Here is a 26,424-nt window from a genome sequence, read left to right on the forward strand (position 1 = left end):
CAATTCAGCTACAATAAATAAACAGATAAGTAAATCAGGAGAAATTAATAAGAATAACCACTAAATATTTCTTACCACCAACCTCCAGAATAGTTTTGGCAAGGTCTTTCCTGAAACAAAATAATACCACAAGTTAAAAGTGAAAATAACTAACTCCTATTGGAGGGAAGATGGCATTTAGCTATAGGAGCTAGGAAGAAAATCACTTACGTGAGCGAGCACATTTCCTCAGACAGAGGGAATTGCTTTCTCTCTTCCCGTGTGACATTGTCGAGTATAGAGTTAAGGGTCCTCAAAGCCTTTCCCCCCACAAAAGAAGGGGCAGAAAATGAAGGGAAATAATTCAATATTATTCATTTTTTCCACATTTTCTAATTACACACACTTGTGCACAAATGTATCTAATTTTCTCCTCCTAGCAGGAATCTTACCTCCAGATGTAGAGTGCAGCAAAGATTTGCTTCTGTCACTAGATGCCCTAGTTCAGGTAGAAATAAATTCAGCAGATCTTTCTTCCCTGGAAATGTATTTTGAAAGGTTACAGCTAGAAATGGGCTGGTCTCCATATAAAAGACAGCTGAAGCAACTACAGTTTGCTGTATTGGAGTAAAAATATCCCACTTGTAAGTTCATTTTAAAACAAAGCTTCTAACCATCTAACCCTAGATGGAAAGGGAACTGGTAACTTCTATGCAAAAAAAAAAAAAATAAAACTGCAGAGACATTAACTGCTGACCTGGGTAATTATTTTAAGAGGCCTAACCACAAGAGAAAATTAGAATTGTTGTCAAAGTCAACAGAGTAAACCAGTAAAGTACTAACCAGAAGATGCTCATGAGTACTCTGCTCCCACTAAAATAAGCTACAAGGACAAATAAGCACACATTACCTGGTCCACAGTGTAATGCTTTATTTTTATATGACTTGTGAGACTGGATGTTTGGGCATACGGATACTTTCTGAAAGCACCTGCTCCCCTGTTCTAATGGAAAGCCAGCTGCAGCCACAGACAAAATTTTGCTGCTGAAATGAATGACAGACAGGCAGACATCCCTCTGCCTAGTTCAGAAAGCTGAAAGAGTTACCATGGTTTTCTGTGGAGGTGGTTGCCTTCAGCAAGGAAAGAACTTCTCAAGCCAGTACAAACAGATGTGGCGAGAATAGATCATCTAGCCTGAACGCCTTTCAGAAGCACCACTTACTCTGATCAAGTGAATTATTTGATGCTGAGCATTTAAGCAAGATACCACAGATAGATTTTTTTTTGACTTGTACAAAACAAGGAAGCAAAGAGAAATGGAAAAAGGTTTTGTGCGCTGATGTGAATGTTAATGAAAATTAACTGAAGAGAAATCAGAAGGAGGATTAAAAGAAAAAAATATTGCAGAGAGGTAGGAAGTGGAAGGGAGAAGAGAAAGGGGACAGAGTTCAAGCAGAATTAAGAAACATGCTCCTGAGACTAAGATACAGGATATCAAGGCATGGAAGGAAAAAAATACTGACCTTCATTACTGCATTTGCAAATCACCTGATGGAAACAGCAAAGGAAGCCTTCATTAACGCACCATCACCCAAGAACAGCAGTACTCAAAGTGCCAAGGTGTTTATGCCCCCACTACCACAACTTTCAGGGGCTAAATAACATAAAACACTAGTGTACCCACATCAGGAAAAGCAGGGCCACCTGATACAGGTATGTCACATATGATGACCCTAATCATACAGGTTGGCATTATGCAGGGAGGGTAAAGATAGCAAAGCACCCACTTTCCCCAGGAATTTCAGCAGCACTTAAAGAGTGCAGTGCCCACAGGTTCCCTGGAAAACCCACACTGTGGCATTGTTCCCTTATTACATCTATGGGCTTATGTACAAGCACATTTTATGCTTCCACACTACGGTACTAGATCGCACAATGTATATCTGAAGGTGTTGAAGTCCCTTGAGGAAAAATAAAAATAAAAGTTAAAAAATCTCTGAACAACAAACAAACAAACAACCCCAAATCCCCACAAAACAAAACACTTCATTCTCCACAATGAAAGCACGTGGAAGAAATGTACTGGGAAGACAAATAGATCAAATTTTGGAAAATAAAAAAAAAAAATCAGGTATGTCATACAATGTCGGTGTGGTTAGCAGAGAAAGAAGGAACTTTGATTCAGCTTAAATATCTTTTATCAGAACTCCTAAAAAGAGTCATAAGTATTGATATGAATTCTGATGCACAAACTGCATCACAAAAGTGACACAGTTCCAGTAAGCTACAGACAACAAGACTTGGAGGAACAGCTTGGGTAAAACACATTTGCATGTAAAGTGCAGCTTAGTATTACTAACTTGTGGTTTTTAAAGAGAGCTTCAGCACAAAAGCCTTTATTTACAAAATGCATCAGAACTTCTTGAAAATTTTTCTGCAAAAACAAACACTTGGCTTCATGTTAGAAAATCAGAAAACACTGCAGCCCTTTAGCAGCTTCTCCCAGGTTGTGTCGAATCTCAGCCTGATGCCAGCTCAGAGCACACTCCTGGGCACCCCCCACCGACATCACCTGGACTGCATCCCAGGCTCATCCCCAGGTCCATGCAACTATTCATTTTTTAACTAGAAATTGTTTGTGAACAATGGCTTTCCTATCCAATGTAGGCAACCCTTCTGTCCCCTTAATGCACATACATACCAATGCAGTGTCAAAGAAGTCTTCAAAAAATTTATTCTCATTTGGGTCGATGAGGATCACAGATGCTCTTGCTCTTTCAAACCAAGATACCAGGTAAAAGTTAAAAGAATCAGTTAAAATCTGGGAAGAGGAGTTAATAATCCTTAAACTATATATGTCTGCAGGAAATTTTACAGACAGTTTTTTACTCTTAAAACTTGAGTTACATACTGTGTCAAAAGCTACATGGTGTTAAGGAGCTCGAATTTTGCTAGGAGGACATAAAAAGTGACATTCCCCTCTTCCCTCCCCAACCCTCCTTTTATCCTCCTTTGTCATCCAAGGCACACACTCTTGTTGTTTAGACACAATGCATGCTACTAACTCCTATAGAAATTTCTACAGAACATCAATTTACAGCAAAATAATGTTTTAAAATTTTTTCAAGCTTTTTCAAGGTAAATATTTTAATACTTCATGGTTTTAAATATATTGCATAGCATCACACATGTGGTGAAACAGAAATCTATGCTTCACTGGAGGTACAGAGCTCAGATCAGGGAAACTTCATTAATATATTTCCATACAGGAATTTTGAGCAACTGTATCCCTGAAAAGCATAATTACAAGGCAGGATTACAATATTTTGAACTGAGGACTCCCTGGTAGAACTCTGGTAATGGAGAGCACGTGTTAACTGTTCCCTGCTAGCTATGCTAGATCCAAGTATTACTCATCTTCAGCACAAGTGCATTTCTGCTACTACAAGTATTACCAGCTGAAATCAGCACTGTGCCATTCTGACAAAAGACAAAATGCAATTGCAGATTAAATGCATCTGGTTTGCTACATATCTAAAAAGGATCTTCATAAAGATTATGTCAGGTCTTAAAATTATAAAAGCACAAACTGCTCATCAGTTCTATAACTAACACTGTATTTTGCTGGAACATTTAGAAATTTTACATCATTTCACAAGTGGGACTCATCAAAACTCTACCTCTCCTTCCACTATCAGCTTAAAAAAACCCCCAAACCCACAATCCACTAAGTCAGGTAATAAGTGAAACCATAATATTGGCTGCTGCACCAAAAGCAATGAAAGACAGTAAGTATTTTTTTTCCTCATTTAGCTCATGCAATGTATTTTAAAAATATATGTTTCTGCAGGGCCAACAAGCCATTCTCCAATTTTCATTTCCTTGGAGTTCTTTTTCTGATGCAAGCAACTTTAAATCACATTAGTAACTTGCATATAATATTATACTCATCTTCGCTACCAGTCCTTGCTCAATAAACAAACTCTTCCCTTCTTGGAAATCACTTTTAAAGTAGACCTGAATACATTTCAGCAGCAGTGAAACATTCTGGAATTCATTCTTGTCCAGCTCCTACAGAAACACAGAGTGCTGTGCATCATTAGTCTGATACCCTTGGGTATTAGGATAGTTACGATTATTTATGATACTCGCCTTTCTCAGTGCTTTGTCTAGCTGGCTAAAAAGAGATTCACTGTATTTCTGGGGAGGCTCTACTTCTCTCTCTTGAAGCAGTTCACTTATTTTTTCAAATCCTTTCCCCTTAAAGGCATCAGTGAGAAGTGATTCGAGCTGCAGAAAGAGGGGAAGGAAACAACTAGTGAGTAAAGTAAATGGGTATTAAGATTGTAGCAGCACTAGTTATGAGAAAATACTTGTAATGCTATTTTAAAAGTTGCAGGCTTTTTGTTTACTTGTTTAACTTTATTTGTTTCTCTACTTTTATTTTATTGTTACATCTGAAGGTGAAACATCAGTCTTAATCTCCAAAAGAGACAGAACCCTTGAAACCAAGTAATCTTAAGACATACTGAATAAGACATTCCTTTGGTATGCCCAGTTTGTAATTCTTACATGTCTCAAAACTCTTACAATAATTTCTTCCCACTTACTAGGGAAAAGACTAAGTAGTCTGCTGCACTTCCCATATTCAATTAATAAAAATTCTAGGTCATGCCATATCCATTTAAGAAATGCATCTTTAAACATACATAAATAACTATTTGTAAGATAAAGCTAAGGATACACTTAAAGGATCCTTACATAGTCTTCTGCTCTGCCTGCCATATTGCCACTCACATCTCTATTCCGTTCTTCACTTTTTTCTTCCTTTAAAAAGAAGAGAAAAATACATGAAAATAATCCTCTCCTCCAAAAACACCCCAAAACCAAACACTTATTCTGTCCAAAAGCTGAAGTCCACTTACTCAACCGATCTCTCCCGAAAGGCAGATTTTCCTTACTTATTTTCCAAGTTGGAAAACCACCCCAGGCGTCCAAACTGAAGGTTTCTGAAAGCCGCAGGGGAGCCCCGGGGACACAAAGATGTGTCCGTCCCTCCATGCCCGCTCCCCCGCAGCCCTCTCCCGGTTCTCCTGTGCCAGGAGCGGCGCTTACCTGGGCCATGGCGCAGAGGAGAAGGTGCAGAGACTGCTTTGCACCCTCCCCACAGCCCTCGCACGACCGTAACCGGCTGCTGTTGGATAAACCCGCGTTTGGGGTGAAGAGAGAGCCTCGCCAGCGTTTCCTGCGGCTTTGAGAGCTCTTCTTTCGCTGCCAGACCCCAGCACTGGGGGGGGGGGGCGTGGGGAAAGGGGGGGGAAAAAGCCACTCTCGCACTCGCACTAAAAAGCCGCAGGTGTGCGGAATCTGGGATGGGTCTCCTGCACCCGGCGATCGGCTTTGCAGCACTGACAGACGCCCCCGCTCGATCCGAAGGGTGCAAAAGCGGAGCGAGGAACCTCAGAGGGGCTGCTCTCTGCCGAGGGGTGCCACAGCCGGCACCTGCTCCTACCGGCTGGGGTTTATTGTGCACGGTTAAGGGTAAAGGCCAGTAAATTTTGGACCAGAGGCGATGGAAGTGAATGAGAAAATCATTCCGAACAGGTGAGATCGTTTAAAGGATGATAGCAGCGCTTGGCGTTCAACGGCTTGGTCTCTATGCTATTGTGCGTCTTTTTCTTTCTGTTTCTCAGACCAAAAATCAACCTCCCTCCACCCCCCCTGAAACCCCTGTCCCCCTAGAAAAAACCCAAACCAAAATAAACAAACATACAAAAAAAACCAAACCAAAAAAAAACCTCCCAAAAAAACCGCAAAACCAACAAAACAAACACAAACACCACAACCCATCGGCTATTTCTTCCAAAAAGAAAAGGTAACAAGAAGCTTACAAATTTTTAATAAGTTAAAATGTGCTGATAGCACCGGCACTAAATTTGCATTTTAAACTAGGTGTTATAGAGCACGGCGCGAAGGGGAAACCTCCCAAATAATGTTGAATTCGTTTACATCTACATCTAAAGAGCAGGTTATTCAGCGCCTTTGCCTTCCTCTCGGAGGCTTTTCAAGCTGCAGGCAGCTCCAAGCTGCGCTCGAAATCCAACATCAGGGGCGTCCCGGCCGGGCAGAGACGGGTCCCCATCTCCCCAAAACCTCTCCCATCCCAGCACCTGCGGGAACGAGCGGCAGAGCCCCGCCACCGTCGGGTTAGACTTCCAGACTCTGCTCGAATTTGCCGAGGTCACGGCCCCCCGTGCTGGGGGGTGTATTCTTGCCAAACCCCCACGGCTATCCCCCGTCACACACCTCCAGGTAAGGGTAGCGAAACCCGCCTGTGTGGCAGAGGGGGAGCGCAGCCCCTGCCCGCCCAGGTGCCGCGGTTGTGCTGCTGCTCCGCCTGCGGGGCCGGCTGAGAACTCCTCTCCAACTGGGCGACGCCCCGACAGCATAAAAAAGCAGGAGTCATCCCCCATTGCCGCTTCTCGCCATGAAGCTGACCTGGGACATCAACGACCCCAAATTGCCGCAGGTAACGGGTGGGTGGGAGAGTGACAGAGGAGGAGCTGGGCTACTAGGGAAACGGGAGCAACCTTCCGTCTGAGAAAAGCTTCGTTTTATGTCTGCTTTATTTTTCCTGCACCTTTTCACTTTTTTTTCCCAGTCCTTATGAAATGACTTGTAATAAAAATACGGACTTGATACACAGCTTTGGCCAGCTATGTATGAAAACCTAATATAATCTATGGCTCAGTTTGGCCAGTTTCCTTCTCCTTCCTTCTTGTTCAAGAAATGTGGACTAGAAGCTTGAATTAACTGGTTTTTACTACTCTAATCCAACTTATCTAACTATTTCCTTCATTTGTTGATGTGATACTTTAATGCCAACAAGCACTTCAACTTCTGTCTACTTGTGAGCTTTAAAATGTGTTAACTTACAACTTTTTTCTGCTTCAAGTTTATTTAATTTAATAGTCCACGCTATTACAGAATGTCTTAACACTGTAAATGCTGGTAGTTTATTGCTTTCCCTGGCATTGCTCACATGTGGTATGTACCTATGTTAAATAAGCATTGCAGGAACTCTTTACTTGCACTGTAAATATTTACAGTTTAAAATCTTAGTTGTTCTTTCATTGTTCTAGTAATTACATTTTAGTAAGCAGCTCCAGAAAGCCAGTGAAATCCAAAACTGAAATGTTCTTTTTTTGAGCCACTATGTATATATTGGAACTGTATTTGCAAGGGCAATTTTTTTTATTTCTGTTTCTTAGCAAAAGTCTTATTCAACTCAGATACAACCTAAGAAACCATTCCATAGCTAAAACTTCTAGTTTCTTGCCTGTAGGTGCATGGTCCCACAACAAGGAGAACTTAACAGCAGTCACGATCAAGGTGCCCATCCTGTCTGGGCACACTGGTGGCAGACCAGTTAGTAAGTTTTGGTAACCAGGCTGATGTTTTACAGCTGGGTAACCCTACTGTAAAGAGGCACCTGTGACAACAGACCATGTTATTCTGGATCATGGTGCGAAGGAGGAAAGGATCCTGACTCTTGAAACACGGAAGCTCAGACTGCCTTTTCCCTTCTAGAGCATTTCTGAATAAGTTATTCTTTCAATAATTCTTTTTCTGCTGCTTGGATGGTCATGGAAAAAACTTTTTTTCCTGTTGTGTGTTTTGTAACAGGGAGAAAATATCAGGTTGTGATATACTGATAATATTATCTTGCTCTTCTCCTTGTTGCCTTGCCCCTCTACCCCACTTGTGCTGCTGCAGGAGCCCAAGCACTTTGATGCCTTCCAGGAATGGCCCGATGGCTACGTGCGGCTCATCTACTCCAGTGAGGAGAAGAACGCGCAGAGGCACCTCAGTGGCTGGGCCATGCGCAACACCAACAACCACAACTGCCAGATCCTCAAGAAGTCCTGCCTGGGAGTGGTGGTGTGTGCCAGGAGCTGTGCTCTGCCCGGCGGAGCCAGGCTGCAGCTTCGCCCTGCCATATGTGACAAGGCTCGGCAGAAGCAACAAAGTGAGAGATACCCAAAGAAAGCTGGGATGCCCAAAGGGTCATGTTTCTTTCATCTGGGCTTGACTTCTAAACTGGAGTCACTCTTACTTGCAGGCAGACTAAGCCATAAAGAATGTGATTTATTTACAAATTTCATCAATGTCTATTTGTAAATACTTAAGGGGAAATGGATCTGAAACCCTTTACATCATTAGCATTTATATCAAGTATGCTTGGTAGTCTATGTTGTGTTTCCTTGAACAATATATTTTAATTTGAATTTCAGTGAAGTCTGATCATACTGCTCTTGAGCTCTCTTTACTCTCAGGAAGCATCCTTGCCTTCAATCAATCTCTTCAGTAGTTTCTTTGTCTTTATTCACAGAGAAAGCCTGCCCAAACTGCAATTCAGCCCTTGAGTTGATTCCTTGCCGAGGACACAGTGGCTATCCGGTCACAAACTTCTGGAGGCTTGATGGCAAAGCAATATTTTTCCAGGTAAAAATCAGGCATATTTATTTGTACACATATATATAAATTATGTCTGTATATAAAATAATATCTGGAGAGAGATTTCTTCCTACCCCCACATTATATTTTTTTGTGTGTAACACTGAACATGGTGAGCACAGTGGAGTTCTGGTCCATGACAGAATTTCTGTTTAGTACAAGTATGGCAAAAACAAATGAAACAACAACACTTGGCTGTTCTTTTAAAAACAGTACTTGAGAGTTGACAATATTCAATTTTCACTATAACATCGCAATTAATGTCTTAAATTCTCCTGTTTACAGAGCACAAATACAAACAAGAAGGTTGTCTTGCACCCTGGCACATCTGACAACTGAATTTTTCCAAGGACCTAATACTTATTTCCTGTTAAATAAATAGAAAAAAAAAATCTTGCTTAAATTGCAGGAGTTGATACATGAAAATTCTACTTCACATGAAACTAGCCTTTCAATTTTGAGGATTTAAAATCTTGCCAGGAAAAAATGGAAATTTAGAAAGCTAAAATCTGAAATTTCTTATTGATTTGGTCTTTTTATTGCAACATTAGAACAAAAATGTAACATAAAGTTTCTGTTCCGTGAGATTACATTTTCTGCCAGATGAATTTTTTCCCTAACCCACAGACAGTGAACTCTGTTCTCCGGTCAGTAAATGGAAGAAAATTGGCCATATTCTGTATTATTCTTACTCAGATGTTCTGTTACAGACATGCAAAACCAGATGACTTTTACCATCAAAATAGTTGATAAATCCGTGCTTAGAATTTAATTTCTGGTTGAGGAAAGGACGGTGTTTTTAAAACCAATTTTACGCTTCCTACTTTGTATTAGGGACTATATGTTGGTGCATTTAGACAAACATAATGGGTAAGGACATGTAGAATATATTACTTCATCAGATACCAGGATAGTTTTGGTTACATAGATCTGCATATCCACAGGTGTTTCAATAGCAGAGCATCTCTGGATGGTTTTCCAGGATATAATTTTCAGTCCTATTCAAGAAGGTGTATTGTTTTAAGAGAATATTTGTCTTCTTGTGGCATGAAACCTCTTTAAAGCCTATGTATACAATTTTTATATATATACATTTATAAAGCAGAACTGAGATACTGGACTGCAGAAAAACAATGAAACTAAATGTATATCTTTTTCCCCTTGTTTCTAATTAACTACTACTGAATGTCTCAAACATAGGTAATATGTCTGCTCCTCCATCAGCTCTGCAGTCCTCATTGACTTCTCTCTCACTTTTTCCTTCTTTCTACCTCCAAATCGTGATTCATTTTATTTATTTATTTTTACAATGAATCCCTCCTTGTTGTTTAGTTTTCCCTTCCTCTTCTCTTGTGCCAAACCACAGACAATGCTGTGGCTATCTCTTAAATTACTTACTGCACTTTGTCTTGTCTCACCCCCTTCCCGTTCACATCTAATTCTTTGTTAATCCTAAATAGGCTAAAGGTGTCCATGACCACCCCAGGCCAGAGAGTAAATTAGAGGCAGAGGCAAGACGAAGTGCAATAAAGAAGCAAATGTCCTCTTATCACCATTCCCAGAAAAAGAGACCTCTAAACTCAGAGGTAAGTCAAAGTCATTAGTCAATTAAAAAGGTGACACAAATTAAGATTTTTTACTTTTAATTTTTTTTCTAAATTAGAAAGGTGTCATAAGCTTGTACTGGAGATCCGAGGGCAAAAAAAGATTAACACCATGCTACATCTGTTAATTCTGGGCAGAAACAAGCAATACCACAAGTATTGAGATGTGTGTGGGCAGTATTGATTCCTTAATCTCAAGTATCTACTTCTCCTTGTCAGGCAGGAAGGTACCATGACAGCAGCGGTTACACCAATAACCTACAGAATTTTCCCTGCATGGATGGCCAAGAAAGAGTTGGTATCATCACAGACTCCAGTTTTTCAATTCCAGCCCAGTCTTATCCTTCACTGCAGAACACAGACCTCTACAAAGTACCTTATGAGTCAGCCAGCTTCCAAGAGGACCAGCTATTGTCATACCCTAAGTGCCCAAATCCAAGGATCTACATGCCCAGGCCATGCAGCTATGAGTTTGGAGTTCCTACCTTTATAAGCTCTAGCCCTTACCCAACATTTTACAAAGATCTGACCAGCTCTGCCATTGATGCAGACCCCCTCAGTCTGAACGGGTCTCACTACAGCACTGTGACTACCCATGATAAGAGCTTTGATAACCCTGGCAGACACTACGGACTGAAACCAGCTTGGGGGAAAACTGGCAGCGGAGACCAGGGTGACTATGGACAGATGCAAACAAGTGCTAACCATGCTTACTACGGTGGGGACTATCCCTGCAGGTACAGTCCCAGCCCCGCTCCCATAGCCCCACCATTGCAGACGGTCATCACCACCACCACCAAGGTGTCCTACCAGGCATACAAGCCGCCTGCACTGAAATACAGTGACAACCTCTGCGACATGAAAAACCTCCAGAGCTACACCCACATGGCAGAAAACGTCTCTGGTGCTATCTATTCGGGGATGAAGATTCAGGAAGACTTTGGGATGGTAAAGTCAGCACTGCTCTACCAGCATGACTCCATCCCCACAAAGCCCAAACCAGCTGAGAGCACGGAGAGCTATCGGTATGGGCTCCTGCTGGGCAACAGCTATGCTGAGCACGAAGGTCAGACCTTAAGGTTTGAGAGTGCTGAATACTGACTAGACGTTGCCTAAATGGCAAATACATGCAGGTGGGAAAATACATTATTGGGCTGACCATGTGGATGCTAAGCCCAGTGGTTTGGGATTTGAGGAGAGGTCAGGAAGCAGTGCATCACAACACCTTTCTCCCCAAAAGTGCCTTTCTGGAGCTGTGCTGAGTGAAGTATATTTTGCATGTAGTTTCAAACCAGCCCCACACAATCTCTAAAATGGCACAAGGAGCTGAGCCCCAAACACAACTAGGGGAAGGCAACGTGGAGGTGCAGCACCTCTGGAAGACAACAGCCTCCTTTGACAGCAAGTGCAACCTGCTCATAGCTACAACTCCTGCCAGATTCCTCAAGCTTTGAGAGAAACAGTCCATCTGTAAGAAAGGAAACGCTAATTAGGGAATGGAAAAAAGATGAAGAAAGGTGGCTATATTATAGTCAATTGAAAGAAATGGCAGGAAAAGAAAAGAAATGAAAGCAAGACAGTTTGCAGAATAAATCACCTAAATGGGCCATTTATCTGCTGTGATCCCTTTGATGAATGGAAAGACCAGCTAAGTTTCTCTGAAACGAGAAATGGAAAAACTGAAACCTGAGAAATGAAACATGCTGACTTCATGTTGCTTTTTGATCCCCTGTATCAAGGGTACAGACTCTCTAACCTTTCTGTGCAAAAAGGACAGCCCAGCATAGCCATACCAAGAACTGATCCCCTCAACCTGAAGGCAGGAAGGCTCAGGTAACTCCCACCAAGCATGCTCAGCATCACATGGGTGTCAGGGTTAACATACATGGTCCTGAAAACCATTTGCAGTGGAAGTGCTTTTTGTCTAAAGGGGTCTGGCAAACTGGTCAGACCAATACTGCAAAGGTACTGCTGCAGAATTCACTTTATCCCTGAATACAACTCCATCCTGTCTAAAAATGCAACATCCTACCTGGTTAGCAGAGCAGGTTAGCGTTGAATGAACCTTCCCTAGCAGCCTTCCTCCACTCCATCTCTGTTAGGTCTTTCTCCCTCCTCCAAGGGACATTTAGTAATTTTTATTCTCTGCAATCATAGCTCCCCATGACAGCACTGCTCTGGAAATGAAGCAACCAGCAACCAGAGGTTAGAAAACAAAATCTCCAGACACTCCAAATTAAACAAAGAAAACATAAGGAAATGCATCCCCAAATTCTTAGCTGAATGAACTAATTCTTCATTAATCCATGAAGAAGAAAAAACAGAGGAGCACTGCTGGTTTAAAAGCCAGATATTTTGCAAGCTGACTAGTACTGGGGAGCCTGCACCCAAACTGTGTGTGCCAAACAAGGGAGCTAACTAGACACAGGGGATTGGTCAGGGGTTAAAATATTTCCTCTTGGTATCATTATTATTAAGTTTCCAGGTATCTTTAACTTCTTGGAGACTCAGTTTTGGTTTTTTAAAATGTTTGATGTATATTTTTGCTATGTTATGTTTTGAGTAACAGCAAGCTACTGTATTCTTTCAATAAATATGAAATCATGGTTAAAAACAAATCACCATGTAAACTAATGTGAGCAGCTGGCTAGTTAGAATTGTAAGGTTCTGTGTGTTGAAGCCATCATTAAACTGATAAACTTTAATTGCAATGCACAGTGTACAAATAACCGAGTTTTTAAAATAATTATTTCTGATGTAGAATATTTTCTTCCTTTTTGTAATTTTGTGAAAACAATGCATTCAGTCTGACACATTAAATTGAACTTTACAGGAATTTAGATAATAGCATCCTGTTTCAGCAGTGGATTGTTCAGCACTTTAAAAATTCAAGCCACGTGAAGATGGAATTCACAAAAACACTAAATTAATTCACGTCCAGCAAGCTTACCTTGTCTTTTAGTGTACTTGCTGTGTATCTCACTTGGCTTTTGTTAAACTCTTATGGCAATTCTTCTACCAGGTGTTTTAAATTGCTGATTAGAACAGATTCAGCTGAATGACATCAGTTTGATAATTAGCTCATATACTAACCTTAAAAAATAATAATGATAATTAAAAAAATGGGGGGGGGGGAGTTTCCTACCCAGAAAGATTGATGGAGAGTTCGAGAGTTTAGGAATATATAACACACTTACAGAACTGAGATTTCTCATCTGTATGCCAAATTATATTGAGGCAATTGACATGTAGAATAAAAATCAAGACTTACAGCCTTATAAGTTTAAAGAGAAAAAATCATAAGAGCAGAATAATGCCAAAGAAAATAACTAAAAAATTTGGAAGGATTCACAGCAGATGTGAAAAATGAGGAAAATTTCAAAGGTGTAAATTGCTACATTTTATATTAATTTTAGAGGAGTTAGTCAACCACAATTCAACCACAAGTTATTAAAACATTGTGTGTTATTAAAATATTCAGACAATCTGTAGGGGTTGTGTGCTGTTTATATTACTGGTATAAAACTTGTTATTGTAGCTGTATGCTTAAATCATTATGCTATGCAATTAAACACAGCCTTTTAAGCAGAACTTTGTATACCTGTAAAGAAGATGCAACAGTTTGTGTTAAGATGCTACTTTTAGGGTGTGGATTTATTTCTAATAAACATGACAGCTGTTCACGCACAGTGAAAAGCTATGTGAGTAACTACCCTGCTGCATCATCTGAAGCACTAGAACAAATAAAACCACTCTAAAGGTTATTGCAATCTTTCTTCACTTTGCTCTCTTTCATGTGCAAGTGCCTGGGATGCGATATCCGTATGTTACCTTTTTCAGATAGATCAGATGGATAAATGTAGTGCTGTAGACAGTTTTCTCTTCAAAATACGCAAATGTAAAGGCAATGTGAGCTTCTGTAACAATAAAAAAGCTGAAATTGAAAGCCTCCTTGTAGGTTTACAGAGCTGCAGGATTGACTTTAAAAGCATGTTACTCAGGCAAAGCAGCATTCTGAAGCAAGAAGTGCTCCCTTCGGTCCCTGAGTAAGCATCTTCTCTTCCATTAATCGTCCCTTTCCAGGGGACCTTTCAGGTTTGTGGTCCTGCCTTGAGCACGTGAGAGGAGCCCCTTGTCAGCCTGCATCCTGTACTGACTGCGGCAGACGTCTTCATCTAACAAATTCCTGTTGTTATGGTGAAGTCACAGAAGGAGCAGGGGAAAAGGTGTTTTCAAATCTCAGCCTCCTCTGGCTCCGGCTTCATATAAGTTACAAGGGCCCTACTGAGGTAAAGTACCATCTGTCCCCATATGCTGAGGCTGCCCTTTGTATCAAAACAGCAGCCTCCTAATGACAAAGTTTAAAAGCACAAGTGCTGAATGGGTGCCTCCTAGAGACAAGAGGCTGTGTGATAATAACCGTGTACCCACCATATGCAGGCATGTGTCACACATCTGACAAACGTGTGTGCTTCTTTTCATGGTCCCATCTCCTCCTGGTGGGAGGACAGAGCCTGGCACACTGTCCTGCTCTCCATCCAGTCATGCCAAAGACCTCCGGTGAGAGCCTGAGCAATTTGCTTAGCCCTTGCTCCTCTTCTGAAAGCAAGTTACCTCTGGGCTTTTTAAACATGCTACATGCTACAAAGAAGGCATGAAGGAACTTGGGTGTTTTGGGCTTATTGTACTTGAAGCAGTTAATCTCCTTGTTTTGGGGTACAAACTGTCATCTTTAAAGACAGAGACAAGCTTTCCTCTGAGTTTCAGGGGTGGAAACCACCAATGTAACATAGCAGAATATGATTTGAGACTTTTTTCTTCCTGGGGATTTTCTGGGGTTTGTTCTGGATTTCTAGATTTTTTCTTCATGCCTTTTTTGGGGAAGCAATCTAATAAAACTGAAACAGCTTTCACAAAAGTAGATTATGTTTCCTGAGAGACATCATTCAGCAGGATGCCCAGTGCAGCTCTAGGGATGCTTTTAGGAAAGTTCATGTCATTCCCACCCTTATCAGTAGAAGTCACATGCAGATAAAAAGGGGAGAACTGAGACATTTAGTGTTGGATTAGTTCCTCCCAACATACAGAGTGAAAAGTTAGTCCGGGTCTGTTAAAATCCCTTTGCCTTAGAAATAATGAGACTGGTGTACAGTGGTTATCAATGGCTGGATTACCGCCTTCAGTGTTCTAGCTGTATAAACTAAGTATCTTCCTGCTGCTCACAAGCAAAGGGAGAGTAAACCAGGCACTGTTTACGTAGTGCTATAGCCGAGATTGTGCAAAATGGAGAGTGCATTTCAACATGGCACCTTCATAGACTCACAAGAGTCCACATGCAACACAAAGATCAGTGGGATGATACAGGTGTGAGTAAGTATCACATAGAAACATCACTTGTTTGGCTCAAACTCATTTAAACAAGCAGAAAAATAAAGTTTACACAATCCCTATCAGCTTCAACATGCGTGCTGGCACTTGTGATGGTGTCTGGGAAAGCCAGTTTCAGCTATTTTGGCTGGCATTTGAGCAAAGCATCAACACTTTTAAGGACCACAACCAAAGAAGGTTCTTTCAACAGAAAATCAGCAGAGAGTCTGCTTCTCTTGTTTTGTAAAACAAGCAGGGAAGCAGGTGCATGAGGATGTTCTCAGAGGTCCTTTAGCAGGGCTCACAAATATCGCTGTGGTTCCTGGGTCTCTTTGTTCCAGCCTGTTGTCTTTCCTTCAGTTTCCTGGTTCATAGCAAGAGCACAGAACAGCACCTCTCTCCTGTCTTCCTGACAAAATGAAGTGTTAAGTGACTGGCTTGCAGTGCTTGTCCTGCAACTCCACACCACGTGTCAGTCTAGCTTAAACACTGGCAAGTTCTGTCTACAGGTGTTCTCTCTTCATATGTGTGAATGTTGGGGAGCATTACAAAAAGTACCAACAACTGACAGACACAAGGTCCCAGTAACAGAACTTAAACTTAAGTGTTTCACTTGTGCAAAACTAATTCAGAAATTATTTAAACATCAGACCCCTTGTTTGTGTGAGGTCTCTTATAAGTGGCTGTAATTAGACTAGAAATGCTGAACAAGTAACCAAAAGCATTGTCATTTTCGTCGGTGACTTGGACAGTGGGATCAAGTGCATCCTCAGCAAATTTGTCAACACCACCAAGCTGTGTAGTGAAGTCGACATGCTGGAGGGAAGGGATGCCATCCAGAGGGACCTGGACAGGCTTGAGAGGTGGGCCAGTGTAAGCCTCATGAAGTTCAACAAGGCCAAGTCAGCTGGTTAAAACATGGTGCCAATAACACCAAGCTTGTGGGTTCGATCCCTGTACAGGAGATTCATTTAAGAGTTGGACTTGATGATCCTTGTGGGTCCCTTCCAACTCAGAATATTCTGTGATTCTATGAAGAGCAAGGTCCTGCACCTGGTTTGGGGCAATCCCAAGGACAAACAGAGGTTGGGGGGCAATGGATGGAGGGCAGCCCTGAGGAGAAAGACTGAGGGGTGTTGGTTGATGAGAAGCTCAGCATGACCCATCAATGTGAGCTTGCAGCCCAGAAAGCCAATCATATCCTAGGCTACACCAAAAGCAGCGTGGCCAGCAGGTCGAGAAGGTGATTCTGCCCCTCTACTGTGCTCTTGTTAGACCCCATCTGCAGCGCTGCATTCAGCTCTGGGGACAAAAGAAAGCTATGGATCTGTTGGAGCAAGTCCACAGCAGGGCCACAGAGATGATCAGAGGGCTGGAGCATCTCTCTTAAGAAGACAGGCTGAGAGAGTTGGACTGTTCTGCCCGGAGAAGAAAAGGCTCTGGAGGGACCTTATAGCACCTTGCAGTACCTAAAGGGGGCCTGCAAGAGAGCTGGAGAGGGACTTTCTATAAGGGCATGTAGTGAGAGGACAAGGGGAGAATGGCTTTGAGATGAAAGAGGATGGGTTTAGATTAAATATTAGGAAGAAATTCTTCACTGTGAGGGTGGTGAGGCACTGAAACAGGTTGTCTAGAGAAGCTGTGGATGCCCCATCCCTGGAAGTGTTCAAGGCCAGGTTGGATGGGGCTCTGAGCAGCTTGGTCTTGTGAAAGGTATCCCTGCCCAGGGCAGTGAGGTTGGAACTAGATGATCTTTAAGATCCCTTCCAACCCAATCCATTCTATGATTCTATGAAATTGGGTGGCAGCACCAGAGGAGGAAGAACAATAGTCATGGAACATTGCTAACTGTAGAGTGAGGAAAGGACACAAGGGCAGGGAGAGGACATTGCTGTTGTATCATTTCCACTGGCAGTGGAGAGGTATTTCCACACATGTAACGTATACATGTAATAGTGTTCAAACACATTTTTACTGGTTACTGCATGGTTAAATGCTTTGCTACATACAATCATCTCCTGTTGAATCTCTGCCTGAGGTAACCTGTGGGTTATGGGACCTTCTTTCTCATGTCCAAGTCTCACCTTTGAACTTCATTTTACCTGGCAGTCACCTCTGATGTTTTATTTCAGTAAAGAAAACAGGCATATTTTGTTTCAGAAAATATAATGTTGTTTTCTTGTACTTTCATTTCAGCAACGTATGTGCAAGTGGTCGAATCCTCTGGATTCCAGAAAACTGATTCCCGTAGCCCCACGTTCCACCCAGTTGACTTGAGGTAGAATCAATTAATCTGTCAACAGTTTTTAAACCATCACAAAGTTACCACACCAGTTAATGAGGGAGAGGGTAAAACAAAAATATAACAAAAACAAAAGTATAATGAAGACAGCTTCCCATTTTTGCTCAGCTTGGTGAAGTAGATAGGAATCTGAATTTCTAAAACAATTTTTGCCTTTCCCTCTATGGTGTTACTAGTAGTTACTGTGTCAAAATAATCTCCTCCTTTTCTTGCCCCTTGCTCTGAAAAACATTAAAAAATAGGAAGTTCAAGCTAATGTTAAGAATTGAAGCTTAAAACAAGACTTCCCTGCCAAAAGTACTCTTATGTTTTAGAATACATACAGCATTCAAAGTTTCTCCCCTGCATCAGTATTAGCAATGTGCATTTTAATAAATTGCTTACTATAAATAATAATAGTAATAATAAAATAAATGCTAGGGGAAAAAAATTCCTCAGGTTACATTACAGCTGTGAATACCAGAGGTGGGAATTTATGTGCAAATGCTAACTATGCAGCAGCTTAGCTGGCGGCTTTATTTCATAGAATCATAAAATCACAGAATGGTTTGGGTTGGAAAGGGATCTTTAAGATCATCTTAAAGATGATCAACCCCCATGCCATGGACAGGGACACCTTCCACTACATCACGTTGCTCAAGAACCCCACCCAACCTGGCCTTGAACACCTCTAGGGATCCACAGCTTCCCTGGGCCACCTATTTCAGTGCCTTACAACCCTCACAGTAAAGATTTTTTTCCCAATATCTAATCTAAACCTACTCTCTTTCAGTTTGAACCCATTCCTCCTTGTCCTGTCACTACATGCTCTTGTACATAGTCTCTCTCCATCTTCCTTGTAGGCTCCCTTCAGGTACTGGAAGGCTGCAATTAGGTCACCCCAAAGCCTTCTCTTTTCCAGGTTGAATAATCCCAGTTCTTTTAGGCTTTCCTCACAGGAGACGTGCTCCATCCCTCTAATCATCTTGGTGGCCCTCCTCTGGACTTGCTCCAAGAGCTCGATGTCCTTCCTGTGTTGGGGACGCCAGAGTTGGATGCAGTACTCTAGGTGGGGTCTCACCAGAACACCAATTATATATTTAATATATAATTACTATTACTATTAACAGTAACGATAGTAAAGACAGTCTGAAAACGATCTCGCGTACCACGGTGCCACCTTCAGGGAACCCGTGACGTGGCTCTCGTCGTCATGCGCACATCGCGTTGTGCACCACTCGCTTTCCCACAGCGTCGCGACCCGTCCCCGCTTTTCCCATGGCGGGGTTCACCCACCTCCCCGGCTCCGGCTGGGATGCTGCCCTGGCGCCCCGCCTGCCGCGCCCCGTGACCGCGGCGAGCGGGGCGTTGCCGGCGGCGGGTCCCGCCCCGGCCGTCGCCCCGGCGACGGGGCAGAGCGGCCCGGCCGGGAGAGGCCGCGGGCGGACGGGGGCGCTCGGACCGGGGGGCTCGGCGGGGACCGCCCGGTGGCACCGCCCGCAGCGCCGCGGTGAGTGGGCGGCTGCGCTCCGGGGCGGCGGGGAGGGTGGAGAGAGGTGGGTCTCCTCGTCACCCGGGGGCTGGGTCGTCTTGGGGGTCCTCCCCAGGACGAAGGAGGTGCTGGTTTAGGCTGGAGCGGGAACAGCCCCGGGGGCTGTTATCCATCCCCGAAGAGGACGGCTGCTCTCTGCCCCCAGGCTGGTTTGGGGTGGGCCGGCTCGCTGGCGGGCTTCACTCGCGTGTATAGGGAGCTGTCCTGCTGTAGTGCTGGGGCTGGGAGAGACGGCGCTGCTTGGGTGTGGAGCCTGCAGAGAGAGGGATCCTACCTGCTTTGGCTTCAGTAGGTCAGGTCCGGGCCTTGATGGCCTGAAATGCCCAGGGTTAATGAAAGGAGGTGAATTTTCATTTGGGAGAACCGGGGTGAAACTTGCAGGCCGGGTGGTGCTGAGTTGCATAGCCTGAGTGAGCGCGAGGAGTGCTGTGCTCCCCTTTCTGCTGTGAGCGTGTGTTAAGGAAGGTACTCTCTTGGGAAGTGACTGAACGTCATCAGGTGAAACTAAAGTGGAAAGAAGCATTTGTTTCCATTATCAAGACTGAGAGGGGGATCTCATTAATGCATAGAAATATCTCAAAGGCAGGTGCCGAGAGGATGGTGCCAGACTTTTTGGTGGTGCTCAGTGACAGGATGAGGAGCAGTGGCCATAAACTAAAGCACAGAAAGTTTCACCTCATCAACAGGAAGAACTTCTTTATGTTGAGGGTGGCAGAGCACTGGAACAGGCTGCCAGTGGAAGTCGTGGAGGCTCCCTGTCTGGAGATATTCCAAACCCACCCGGATGTGCTCCTGTGTAATGGTGGTTGGACTAGATGATCTTCAGCGGTCCCTTCCAACCTTAACAATTGTGTGATTCTGTGATTTATTGAAACTTACAGTGGTATGGAGATGCTGAAAGATGAGTAGTTCATGTTCCTTCTGGGCACTGTGCAAGGCTGCAGACTTCAAGGTCCAGCAGCACTGAAACCATTGCTGCCCTGAAACTTGCTGTACTGCTCACTGCATCGCAGGAAGAGGTTTCATGGGGGTGGGAAAAGGTAGCCTTGCTGGCATGGATGAAACATCCTGAGAAAGTTGTTGTGAATCATTTTTGTTTGAAACCAAAGCTGGTTTGGAAGAAAACAAGGGAAAATACTCAGAGAAAACTCTAATTCTTCCTTTTTGATGTGCCCCATCCTAAAGGCCTGATTCAAACAAATGAAACAATATACTAGACTTTTGAAGAGACTTTTAAAAAAATTTATTTAAGAGAGTCTATTTAAAAGTACAAGTATTTACTGTCAATGCTATTGACTTCTTTCTTGCAGCTGAGAGTCAGGCTTTTAAATAACTGCTGGTCTTTGATTAGAGTAATGGATTTGCGGTAATCTCCAGAACTGGATCCACCTGTCATGGGATCTGATTACTGTCAGCTTTAGTAATATACAGTCACTACCAAGAAGGCTCTTGTAGCACCAAATTGTTTGTTGTTTAGTGGTTGAGTTTGAGTTGGTTTTTTTTTTTTACTTTTAAAATTTGTATCAGCATACATTCTGTACTGTGCAGTACTGCCAGTTTTGATCATTGAGAATAGTACCATCCTCTGCGAACGGTTTTGGCGATTTCGGGATTACTGTAAACAGGTTGGTGAGACTGAGTTGTGGGTGTTCTGCTTATCTGTGTGGGAGATCTTTGTTGGGTCATATATCCTAGTTTCTATTTATTTGAGAGTAGCCTGTTTAGCATGCAAATATGAAATGGTTGGGAATGTGTAGTACTTGTACAGAAGAAATGCAGGCGATTTACTGTTAATCATTGCATTTTGAAATGTAATTCAGACAACTAAAACAATTTCAAATTGTTGCTAGTGCTTAAAGCACCATTAATACAGTAAAAGTGAAATTCTGCTTAAATTACTTAGTATTTGTTCAGATCCTCTAAATTTACACAAATTATAGATTCTGTCAAGCTATTGTATTTTGTCCTCTATTTGTCCCTTGTTTTAATCCTTCCTTAATCCTATGTGAAGAGATTATGCACAGTGTGTCATTAAGAGTATAAAACAAGCTGTTGTTTAGAGTAGGATTTCTCTTTCCAGTTTGGTAGCTGACTATTATGATAATTTTACATTTTAGAGCTTCATATCACTGGGGAAATAATAGTATATAAGCATTAGAATGGGAAAGGCCACTTCAGAGGCTTGTGCTAACCAGAAAAGCTAGATTGAGCCCTTGCTTCCCCTCAGGTTGGTAAAAAAGAGAAAACTGAACTGCACATTTGAAAAAGACAATATAGAGAGACCACTGAGGAAAAAAAATTCTCACCTGAGCTGGGCACATGTGGTTTAAAGTGCAAAGTATGCAGAAGTCTGTAGTGAAATGTGAATCTCTAGAGCCATTTAGGTTCTAACTCATTGTGCTCTGTAACTCTAGTAAAAGTGAAAGAAGCCCCTGACCCTGATGTCAGATCAGGCTGAAAAATGCAAGTGCTTGGCAGCCTCATTTGTTCTAATATGGGTAGGCAGTGGCAGTAAGTTTTGCAGGAATCAGTGCTGCCTTTTTTTGGTCAGCCAACCTCTATTACCCTCCAGCATTTCCTACAGACTATGGTGTGCCATAACATTGCTGTAAAATTGACCACTTAGTGTCCAAAGAACCCTGTCAGGTTTTTTAGATACATGTGTATGATGGATGTATTCTCTTAAAAGCTGGAAAAGAGCTTATAGTCAAGTGTGATACCTGCAGTCCATTTTTTCCCACTGCATTTGGCTAGTTTTCATTTGATGATGTCTCACTATAAGAGTTCCATTGTTTGCCTTTCTTTTGTAAACTGTAAGTGCCAAGACAACTCTTTAATAAGAGTCAATAGTGGAATGGCCTAGTGTGCATCAGTGTGGTGGTTGGTATGCAGTACATAGACATTGTTACCAGGGTACATAGTTTTCACACCTTGTTTTGTGCATTTCCATAGAGTAGATTTGACACTTCCATTTGATTATCGAAGGAATGTGTTGACTTTTCTATACTTTACTTGATTAAGTGCTTTTGTGCCCTAAAAATTACAGTATACAGGAGAAAAGGAATAAGGAAATAAAATACATTACAGAACAGACTAAATGCACAATCACACACCCAATACAGAACTTCTAGAGCGGAGATTACACAGAACTTCTGGAGGGGAGAACTACTTTATGTGATGTTGTTTCAAGGGCACATGCCAAAATATTAGAATTGGACAAAAGGAATAGTTGTAAGAGCATGCGATTAATATATACTCCAAAGAAAATTACTTGGAAAGCTGGTAGGGTTTAGGCACCAAAATTAGAGGACTTAAAGGTTAAAACTTGAGATTTGTGTCTAGATCTTGGTCTGTTTATTGCATATACAGAGGTTTTAATCTTGTTTTTTTTGGTTTGCTTTGTTAGAGAGCCAAAGGTTGAAAATGAAATGCGTGCAAATTCTCCAAATTTTTAATGTAACTTCAGGAGTTCAAGCTAGGGCCATCTTTCACAGATATTGCTAAATCTCCTCCAAAAAACATGCCTTAAGCAATGTATAATGATATTTGTTGAAACGGAGAAACACAGGCACCCAAAATTTGTTACATTTAAGTTTACTTCACATTATATGCCTGTGTATACCTGTACACAAAATGAATACACAGTTTATCATTGATGGTGCTTTAAATGTGATGCTGTGTTTTAAAATGGGTATAAGAATACCTTCAGAATGTTTTTATGTTGATTTGGTTTTTAATATATACATAAAACCAACAATTGACAATTTGCAAGATAGACATGCAGAATGTATCTTAACTTGGAGTAAACACTTGATCATCTGCTTATTACTGGAGTAAAAAAATAGCCTTGTTGAAGAAATGGCAATATTGAAAGTATTAAAGACTTCAGTGCATGCAGGCATTTTGGGGAACGAGATATAAAGCTGAACTCTGAGAAAAAAGCAATAGGCTTAAATATATGAAAGTCCAATTTAAAATCCAGTTACAATTTGAGATGTCTGTGATTGTTACTTTTTGTTAAATCTGCTTTTTAGCTTTGTTTCAGAATATGCTATTAACCAGAAATCGTATTTTACTATAGTGATGGCTTTGGAGGGGAGGTGTAGAGGGTTGCGTGTAAAAACATCTTTGTATTTTTCAATTCCAAAGTGGTGGTTGTCTGGTGCAAAGATTATAGACTGAGATGTCCACTAAGTCACTTGTTACTGGCATCTTGACAGCTGATGTGAGATTCCTTCCTGGTAACAGAAGCAATAAGAGTAACACTGTGTCTTACAACTGCTCTGAGGAAGCAGCATTTCAACTAATAATAGCTTAGAAACATTGGTCTATTGTCCAGGCAGATGTTTACACAGCACGCTAGTCGACTTGAGAATGCATTGTTCACACTCCTGAGAGACCAATTTTAATGTTAAATTTTGCCAGGCCTGTAAATCTCAAGCCTGAGGCTTGTTATCAGCTGAATTTGAGTTCCTTAATCTGTTTGGACAGGCCAGCCTGTAGCTAATTCTGGCATAAGGCTAAGGTGTACAGAGTTGCATGCTGAATTCTGCATCTCCTACAAAGGTGGGCTGACCATGTGTTTCATTGACTTGAGCTATATTCTGTGTTTTCAGACAACAGAGGCAAAAGGTAGAGATAATGCTATTACTCAGCATTCAGTGGTTTGTTTGTGTGTTGGCATTTGGGTTATGGTGAGTAAATGGTACAGTGATAGGTTGTTAGTTTTTCCTAGACTTGCATAAATAAGTGGATGACTACAGTGAGTTTGCCTGAGTGTCTTAACGTCAGTTTTTAGGATTGTGTCCAAAGTGTAGCCAGTGCTTGGTTGGAATTTAGGATTTGTGCATAGGACCTATGGCAGCTGGCCTTCATCTGACACATTGATGATGGTATTGTGTATAATGAAACCTGGGATTCAGATTCAAGTTTGGATCAGGATTCAAATTAAGATTTACATATATTCAAAGATGATCATTCAGCATTGCTCAGTGTGAATTCTTTTCCGAATGATAAGTCAGATTTAGTCTTTTATACCAATGCATGTGAACTCTATACTTCTCTCTGCAGCCCTTGTAAAACTGAAGAATAAACTTAACTCTTCAGCAATTACCATGTCTAAGAATTATGGGAACTTCAGAGCAAGATATCCAAGTACATTTATAACAATTTAGTTTACCTTAGTGAAGAACGAAGTGGTTATCTCATTGCTTCACCTCCCTTCCTCACTAACTTTTTAAGCATAGAAATCACTTTCACTACCAATCCAAAATAGTGTTGAGACCCTAGGTTTACCATGGCACCCTGTGCAAAATTTGGGGTTTTATGTTATCCAAAACTTAAACTGTGCCTTTGTTACAGATCAGGAAGCTGCTACTGTCTGCAAATTCAGAGTAAGGAGTTCCATCAGAATACACCAGCCTTAAACACACTTCTCTTGTTCTAGGGAATAATGACAGTAATCTTAGCTCTCCAGTCTCTGCTTACTCTAACCCTAATCGTACAGTAGGTACTTTCTGTGGTTTGAAGGATTTAAAGGAACTAGTGACAATCAAGTGTTCTATTTAAAGAACACATACAGTTCTGGAGGGGTAGTTTGATAAAAATAGTAGTGTCTCTTTTCTAAAATCTTGGAAAATTATGTCGTTTCCTTTTTTTTTATTTTATTTTATTTTAAGGATCTATGTGAGAATGACCATGTTCTTGTGTCTCTTATACTTCATATCTGGATCTTAAAGTACCTGTAGTTTGGGGGAGACCAGTGAATATCCTGCTCCGTTATGAGAAGCATTCACCAACATAAAGCAATCTGGAAGAAGATTTCTCTTAAGAAAATCAAAGAGCATAGAATCCTTTAATAAAGCAGAAGACATTGAGAATTTCATAAGCTTTTGGCTATTCGAGTCTTAAAAGAAATGAACCGTTACACAATTATGAAACAACTAGGTGATGGCACCTATGGCAGTGTGTTGATGGGGAAGAGCAACGAGTCAGGAGAACTTGTGGCTATCAAAAGGTATGTAGCATCTCAATTCAGTAAAGGTACTTGCAAAATCTTAAAGATTTTCACTTTTAACATTATTGTTGTCTTTCATTGTGTAGGATAGAAAAAATGTCCCTTTTTAAAAGGAACTTAACAAAATTATTTTTTTTAATTAAGGTGTTTAATAAGATGCTTGTGGGTCACACTTCAGCTAACAGATAATAGAGAGACACATCAGTTTAAGTTACTGATTTATCTTGGCTTATAAGATTGCATGCTGCTTTTGTTCAGTTTGAATATGCTTTCTTCTAAGAACGTTGTTAGGGTAACACCAAAGGAGAAGCAAAACTGAATGTGCAGTTGATTAATTAGGGAGTTTATTTATATGACTTGTAAGAATACCAGTCTTAATGGGTAGATTTAAAATACCTTCCAACCCCCTAATCTTTGTAAATACTGCATTAAGTTTCATGTGTTGCTACAGTGATAAATAAGAGCAACAATCTGGTCAGGTAAATAAAGGCTGTCTCCTTGGATCTAATGAAGTTATGTGTAATCATGAGCTTTGTCATACTTGCCTTAAAAGATGATTCCAAAACAACAATTTATTAGAGGAATGGGGAAGTTCCCCTTGAAATTCGTATGGAATTGCAAGCAGAATATAAAGCATAAATTGAAATGCCAGAAATTGTATCTTGCTGAGACTCTTTTCCCTCATTCATGGATTTACTGCACTAAGTTAATTGTAATATAATTGACTGACTTTATCTTTAAGAATTTCAGAGAATTTCAGGTTTCTCCATATCTTGCTAGTACTGTTACTGAAGTTAATATTAATCTAACCTAAAGAAAAAAAAATCTCCAGTTGATAATTTTTATTATTTTTTGCAAAAGGAGCAACATTTTGTGGGAAGTTTTTTTCATTCTCATGATTTCAGGATGTGGAATTCTTTTGTGTGATTTTTAAGTTTGGGATTTGAGAGGGGACAGTTTTGGTTGAAGATACTTTTATTTTGAATGAAAATCTTGGGTTTAAATCTCTTTGCTTTAGGTGCTAGAACTTTACAGAAACACAGCGGTGACATTCACAACCCTGTTCCAAGATCTCAGCAAAACCAAATATCCACGTTTGGATGTATG

The 26,424-nt window shown here is 41.3% G+C and overlaps 3 protein-coding genes across 9 annotated transcripts in view; 2 read left to right on the forward strand and 1 right to left on the reverse strand.

The window, feature by feature from the left end:
* The window catches only part of SYCP2L (synaptonemal complex protein 2 like), a 30,095-nt gene extending 24,991 nt beyond the window's left edge, over positions 1 to 5,104 (reverse strand). Inside the window, exons 1-9 of the mRNA XM_027676285.1 lie at positions 5,096 to 5,104; positions 4,742 to 4,807; positions 4,133 to 4,270; positions 3,932 to 4,051; positions 2,682 to 2,774; positions 1,504 to 1,528; positions 432 to 577; positions 211 to 299; positions 76 to 110 (exon numbers count right to left, since the gene is read on the reverse strand). Coding sequence (XP_027532086.1) covers positions 76 to 110; positions 211 to 299; positions 432 to 577; positions 1,504 to 1,528; positions 2,682 to 2,774; positions 3,932 to 4,051; positions 4,133 to 4,270; positions 4,742 to 4,807; positions 5,096 to 5,104 — 721 coding nt within the window. The remainder of the gene's footprint in view (positions 1 to 75; positions 111 to 210; positions 300 to 431; positions 578 to 1,503; positions 1,529 to 2,681; positions 2,775 to 3,931; positions 4,052 to 4,132; positions 4,271 to 4,741; positions 4,808 to 5,095) is intronic.
* Positions 5,105 to 6,467: 1,363 nt separating this feature from the next.
* On the forward strand, positions 6,468 to 11,202 carry GCM2 (glial cells missing transcription factor 2). The gene is made up of 5 exons (XM_027676290.1): positions 6,468 to 6,509; positions 7,757 to 8,009; positions 8,373 to 8,485; positions 9,958 to 10,083; positions 10,321 to 11,202. Exons 1-5 carry the CDS (start codon positions 6,468 to 6,470, stop codon positions 11,200 to 11,202), a joined length of 1,416 nt encoding a protein of 471 aa, XP_027532091.1.
* A 7,976-nt stretch (positions 11,203 to 19,178) lies between these two features.
* The window catches only part of MAK (male germ cell associated kinase), a 28,356-nt gene continuing 21,110 nt past the window's right edge, over positions 19,179 to 26,424 (forward strand). For all 7 annotated transcript variants that reach the window (XR_003533118.1, XR_003533116.1, XR_003533117.1 and 4 more), the window contains exons 1-2: positions 19,179 to 19,259; positions 24,980 to 25,317. Coding sequence is in view for 4 of the 7 variants with exons in the window: in XM_027676200.1 (XP_027532001.1) it covers positions 25,217 to 25,317 (101 nt within the window). In the remaining 3 variants the exon portion in view is untranslated. The remainder of the gene's footprint in view (positions 19,260 to 24,979; positions 25,318 to 26,424) is intronic.

This window comes from Neopelma chrysocephalum, unplaced genomic scaffold (assembly GCF_003984885.1).
Source record: "Neopelma chrysocephalum unplaced genomic scaffold, ASM398488v2 Primary Assembly neopelma1_26b, whole genome shotgun sequence".
Lineage (NCBI taxonomy): Eukaryota > Metazoa > Chordata > Aves > Passeriformes > Pipridae > Neopelma > Neopelma chrysocephalum.

Bases quoted from the DNA above. Each gene is read 5' to 3' on its own strand.
- GCM2 (XM_027676290.1), top strand. From the start codon at position 6,468: ATGAAGCTGACCTGGGACATCAACGACCCCAAATTGCCGCAG. The intron at 6,510-7,756 runs GTAACGGGTGGG...GTGCTGCTGCAG, and splicing joins ACGACCCCAAATTGCCGCAG to GAGCCCAAGCACTTTGATGC. The intron at 10,084-10,320 runs GTAAGTCAAAGT...TCTCCTTGTCAG, and splicing joins AGAGACCTCTAAACTCAGAG to GCAGGAAGGTACCATGACAG.